We start from the raw sequence: 6498 nt of genomic DNA on the forward strand, positions 1-6498 counted from the left end.
GCCACTGACAGGGAGTGATAGTTCAGGTGAAGAAGAAGGTGTGTGTGTGTGCAAATCTGGATGAAGGATAGAGGGAGGTCATGACGACAAGCTCTCAGGGGCTTTCTTATGGTGTGTGTGTGTGTGTGTGTGTGTGATTCTATTCTCAGAGGTCGGATGAGAGGTGTGTTGTTTTGTGTCTGCGTGTCTTGTGTGTGTGCGCAAGAGACTGTGTGTGTGTGTGTGTGTGTGTGTGTGTGTGTGTGTGTGTGTGTGTGTGTGTGCGTGTGCACGTATGTATGCAAGAGAGTGTGTATGTGTGTGGTAAGCGTTGACAGGTGAGGGATTGATGGCCTGTCTTTATGTCTGTGGGATTGTTAGGAGCAGAGAGGCGTTGACGTGGGGTGGGGTGGGGTGGGGTTGGTCCAGAGGAGGGCTGTGCACTCCGTTTGGAGTCAGCAGTGTTATTCACTCTCAACAACTGCTCTGCCACCACACACACACACACCTGTGTGGAGGGTTGAGACGTGTGTGTGTGTGTGTGTGTGTGCTCCCCTCGACAGCTCCCCTTGACAGCACCACCAGTCCTGGGTCTCATTGCTTTTAGTGCTCTCATATCAAAAAGAAGTAAAGTCAAGCAGGGAGCGAGCCAGACGCGTCACAGCTCCTCTCAAAAGCTCCTCCTCACAGCTCTGAAGGATACAGGAGTTCTGGAAGTTTCTCTATAGCACGTCTATAAAGTCCTCGGAACACAAACTGATCCCCCCAGAGTGTCTTTGGAAGGATATGAGCAGTTGATAAAGTCTTCCAGAAGGTTCTATGGTATAGGGCGCACCTATAAAGCCAGCGGAGCGCGACCCATTTCCATATCTGACCACTTCAGCGTTTCTGTGCTCTACCAGACACTGGTCTGGCCCCCTGCCACCATTATTTCACGGTCAGTTTGACTCACGCCTGATGGGTCATCAGTCACCCCCCCTTGACAGCAAAGGGGAGAGGCTACAGGTCACACCGGCTGTCAATCACACCTCCAAAGGGTTCCAAGAGGTGGGCACCGCCCTCGTGTGCTGCCTGTGCTACGGCCTCCATGCCCTGGCTGACCTGTGGGAACTGAGGTGCGTGTCCGAGTAACGAGGGGTTGTTAATAACTATGGGATGTATGAAGGTAATTAGTGCTGAGCAGGAGAGTTATGGTGTTCATTAGTCTTTCCCAAAAAGAGTTATGATGTTAGCTAGGTGGACTCTCACTCACTTTGTCACAGTGGAATGTCCGGAGCCTTATTTTCATCATTCAAATTAAGAGCTTCAAAGTGAAATGGAAAACATGATTGTGTGTGTGTGTGTGTGTGTGTGTGTGTGTGTGTGTGGTGGTAAGTTTATAAACAACTTTCGTTATGGAATAATATGACACTTTTTAAGCGATGAGAGAAAGAACGACGCTCATAAGATGCTCAATACTGATATGGCTCACACACAAGTGACAAATTAATGAATGTGTCTTCAAATTAATGAGTGTGTCTCCTTGGCTGCCAGTGTTTGCCGAAAGCCACCCTTGAGTTCTGTAGTCAAGCATCCTGTTCAGATGAAAAGACTCGGTTCTCTGTTCCAGTGGTGGAGTTCCAGCACGGAAGCACACACACACACACACACACACACACACACACACACACACACACACACACACACACACCCCTGAACATAGGACCTGGCCTGGAGCGGAGGGGCTTCTTGCAGAGGGTAGATTTACAGCAGTCAGAATCACCTCGCACTCATTAACCTGTAGGTCCACTGTAAAAAACCCTCCAGATTCCATTCTTCACACACAGACTTGCACATACACGGTCTCTCTCTCTCTCTCTCTCTCTCTCTCTCTCTCTCTCTCTCTCTCTCTCTCTCTCTCTCTCTCTCTCTCTCTCTCTCTCTCTCTCTCTCTCTCTCTCTCTCTCTCTCTCTCCCTCCCTCTTCATCTTCATCTGTAGCAGTGATTCTGCAGTAGTTTTGCGGGGCTGCATGGGTGACCATGATATCTCGGGGTGTGATGTCACTGAGGGTGTCACAGCCCTCTGAATAATTCCATCCTTAAGTGGAGCTGCAGCTGAGATGTAGACAATATACACACACTCACTGACACACACACATACACATGCGCAAACACACACGCTCACTGACATACACGCACGCACGCACACACACACACACACACATGCTCACTGACACACACACGCTCATTGACACACACACACTCACACATGCTCACTGACACACACACTCTCACTGACGTACACACACACACACACACACACACACTCACACATGCTCACTGACACACACACGCTCACTGACACACACACACTCACACATGCTCACTGACACACACACACACACACACGGCGCAGAGCATAGAGATATACACACTATATACCAGGAGAGCTGCCCACATTGTGTTTCGCTGATGTGTTTTGTGTTTTACTCTCTCGTTCTCATCTCTCCCCCCCCCCATAGTTATGGGAGGTCTCCTCAGGTGAGATGCTGCTGTCTGTGCTCTTTGATGTGAGCATCATGTCGGTGACCCTTGACCCCTGCGAGTACTTCCTGTTCTGTGGAGGCAGTGACGGGACCATCTATCAAGTGTCTCTGCGCAGCCCGGTAAGTCTATCAGTTCTGTCTGCCTCTCTCCTTCTACAGACATCCACTACCCTACCCTCATAACCTTACTGTTTTACAGATTTAGTCTTTTTTTCCTTTTTTTTTTTTTGGTGTGTTTGGTATATAGATGTAGAGGTATGATATATGAAAATGTTTAGTTACTTATCCTCTTATTTATAATACAGTATCCTGTCAAGTTTCCAACCCCAAATTGACAATGTTTTTTCTTGAGAGAACTGCGTAGCGGGTTATAAATAGTGGGTTTGGTGGTGTGGCGTTGGTGCAGCCGGTGACAGTGACGTGGTGTGGCGATGGTGCAGCCGGTGACAGTGACGTGGGTTTGGTGGCGTGGCGTTGGTGCAGCCGGTGACAGTGACGTGGGTTTGGTGGCGTGGCGTGGCGTTGGTGCAGCCGGTGACAGTGACGTGGGTTTGGTGGCGTGGCGTTGGTGCAGCCGGTGACAGTGACGTGGGTTTGGTGGCGTGGTGTGGCGATGTTGCAGCCGGTGACGGTGACGTGGGTTTGGTGGCGTGGCGATGGTGCAGTGACTGCCTCCTGAAGGGTCCGTCTGGAGGAGAAGCCCTTGGACGGTCCTTTCCTCTCTCTCAGGCTTTTAGACATGCACACATGCAAGCGATCTTCCGTGTCAATCAGACTGTATCTCAAAAACACACACACACACACACACACACACACACACACACACACACCGCCTCAGTTCACACACACACACACACACACACACCGCCTCAGTTCACACACACACACACACACACACCGCCTCAGTTCACACACCGCCTCAGTTCACACACGCACACCGACTCAGTTCACACACAGACACACTCTCTCTCTCTCTCTCTCTCTCTTTCAATGCACACACACAGACACACCATTTATCATTCGCTTGCTCACACTGTCTCCTTTAAAAAGGCCTTTTATCTGTAACCCATGCCTTGAGTTGCAGCAGCTGCATGATAATGCTCTGTGGTCGGATGGGAAGGGAGAGACTGTTTCTCATGAATGACCAGCAATCTGGAGAGAGGCATAGCGAGAAGTGAGGAGGTTGACGGATAGACGGGAGCAGATCACCAAGGAGACGAGGGGAGATTGCCAAAGAGACACTAGGAGGTTGAAGAGATATGAGGAGGTCATTGGGGAGACGAAAGGTTGTCCGGGAGATGAGAAGATGTCTGCACAATTTCACAATGTCAGGACAGTGTCAGGAAAGTGCAACTCGGGAGGTCAGTAGGTCATCAGGAAGATGCAGAAAGGTCGTCATGGAGACGGTCAGGAGGCTCAGTCTGTCAGGTGGTGTTGTGTCAGAGATAACAGAGATATGTGAGCTGGTAATAAAAGCGACACAAGGTCGTTAGGTGGAGGTCAGAAGTTCATCAAGAAGATGGAGGGGGATACCAGGTAGATGCAACGTGGTCGTCAAGGAGACGTTGAGGCAGCTCATTCAGTTTAAGTTTTGTCATTGGCCATAACATCTAACATCAGTTTACATTGACATCCACTTCTCCCCGCAAGTGGCCAGTCTGTTGTGTTGCAGTGATTTCCTTCCTGTTTAGAGACATTACGGACGGTAATATACTGTACTGACACACAGGTGATTTCCTCATCGTTTAGAGATATTATTGTAATATACTGTACTGACACACAGGTGGGGATGGGTTTAGGGCTTGTGGGTTTTACAGGACTGATATGAGCATTGAAGTGTTTGTGTGTGTGACCATTTTGAAGAAACATTAGAGTTTGCTGTTGACTCAGTCGTGGCTCAGTCGCGACCTCAGGCTTACCTGTGTGTGTGTGTGTGTGTGTGTGTGTGTGTGTCCTGTGTCGCCTCCATATATGCACGTGTGTGTTCCAGTGTGTCGTGTGTGCCATTAAAAACCTGACAAAGGTCTTAATTATTAAATGAAATCAAAGCTTGGGCTTTAATGCTGAATAAAGTGAGGTCTTGCTTTGGGTGTGTGGTTCAAAGAAATGTCTGTTTAAGTAAAGTGGTTTTAACAGAAAGGGATGCCTCCAGAGTCTTTGATGTGTGTTTTAAACATGTGCTCACACACACACACACACATCAGAGTTTGTGGGTTAACTTCAGGTGAACCTTTCTGTCCTGCAGACTTGTTTTTACAGAGTTCTAGATTTGAGTACTTCCCTTTAAACACACTTCTCTGATCATGTGACAAGGCCTTGAAGTGCTTCCTTAGCATTCAGAGTCTCTCTCTCTCTCTCTCTCTCTTTCTGTTTCTTTCTTGCTCTTTTTCTTTCTCTCTGTCTCTCTCTACCTCTCTTTCACTTGACTCTCGTTCTCTCTGTCTCTCTTGCTCTCTTTCTGTCTCTCTCTCTCTTTCTTTCTTTCTTTCTTTCTTTCTTTCTTTCTTTCTCTCTCTCTCTCTCTCTTGCCTTCTTTCTCTCGCGCGCGCGCTCTCTCTCTCTCTCTCTCTCCACTTTCTCTGCATTGTTGGGAGTGTTTGCAGTAGTGTGATAAACTAGCTATATCATGACTCCACGTGTGTGAGAGTGGGTGGGGTGTTAGGATGCAAGGCGTTGAGCCCCCCACCCCTATCTGCTATCTCTTCCCCTCCCTGCTGTGAAACGTAAGAACACGCGCACACACACGCGCGCACACACACACACACACCTTACTCAAAGAGAAATATAAATCAAATGAACCCCTGGTTTCGCAGCAGGAATGTCAAATGTGGTTTACACTCCAGAAATGTTTCAATCCAGAGAGAAGATGGTGTTTTTTTTTTTTCACATGAAATGAAGAGAAAGTCTCTGCAGCTTTGTGAAAAACGTTTCAGAGGATTTCTGAACATTGCAGCAGCACCTCACTGGTAGATGACCAATCTGTGGCTATCAGAGAGAGAGAGAGAGATAGATAGAGAGAGAGAGAGAGAGAGAGAGAGAAGTGTGACTCCTGAGTTGACTGCTGTTAATGTAAAGGCCATTACAGTGGCCCAGATAACTGGAGGAGCTGAACTCTCTCTTCCTCTATCCTCCCCTGCTTCCCGAGTGGAGGTGCTTATTGCCCATACTGCACAGAGTGGAGTTGCTTATTGCCCATACTGCACAGAGTGGAGTTGCTTATTGCCCATACTGCACAGAGTGGAGTTGCTTATTGCCCATACTGCACAGAGTGGAGTTGCTTATTGCCCATACTGCACAGAGTGGAGTTGCTTATTGCCCATACTGCATGTGCTTAAAGGAAATCAGTCTCGGCAGCAGGGCTGTGTGTTGCTTTGGTTCCTGTAGGTTTCCCAGGCTAATCCCATTAATGATGTGTTTGTGCCGTACACTCCAGCGTGTGTGTGAGTGTGTGAGTGTGTGTGTTTGTGTCGTACACTCCAGCGCGCCTGTGCAGCATTCCTCTCATTTGGTTGAGACGCCGACAGCCTCCACTCTGGTGCTCTGGCACTCCGGCGGCTTATAAATACCCGTCCCCTTTTGCATCATAAAGGACCATCTGTGCCCTCGCCGCGCAGCGCCAGCCAAAGCCACCTCCTCACTGGCGCCGCCGTGGCGGTGAGGCCGGGGAGCGGAGGAGCGCGGTGAGTCAGAGAGCGAGGGTGGGGTACCCTGAGGGTACGCTCTCACACCAGTCATACCCAGAGAAAGAGGGGGATGAAGAGGGAGGAGAAGGGAGAGATAAAGAGGGAGGAATAGGAGATGGATGGCTAGACCATCACATTGACGCGAGATAGAGAAGGTGATGAGAGAGAGGGAGAGGGAGAGATGAAGAGGGAAAGGGAAAGGGAGATCAAGATGGAAGGATGGGCAACGCACTGACACGGAGACATTCAGAGAGAGGGAGAGGGGGATGAAAAGGGAAAGAGAGATAAAAAGGGGAGAGCGACTAATACA

The 6498-nt window shown here is 49.1% G+C and overlaps 1 protein-coding gene across 1 annotated transcript in view; it reads left to right on the plus strand.

Annotated features, from left to right (window-relative positions):
- wdr18 (WD repeat domain 18) overlaps positions 1 to 2950 on the plus strand; it is a 30872-nt gene extending 27922 nt beyond the window's left edge. Inside the window, exon 5 of the mRNA XM_031574267.2 lies at positions 2482 to 2950. Within this exon, the coding sequence (XP_031430127.1) occupies positions 2482 to 2688 (207 nt within the window). The 3' untranslated portion in view covers positions 2689 to 2950. The remainder of the gene's footprint in view (positions 1 to 2481) is intronic.
- The last annotated feature ends 3548 nt before the right edge of the window (positions 2951 to 6498 follow it).

This window comes from Clupea harengus, chromosome 10 (assembly GCF_900700415.2).
Source record: "Clupea harengus chromosome 10, Ch_v2.0.2, whole genome shotgun sequence".
NCBI lineage: Eukaryota > Metazoa > Chordata > Actinopteri > Clupeiformes > Clupeidae > Clupea > Clupea harengus.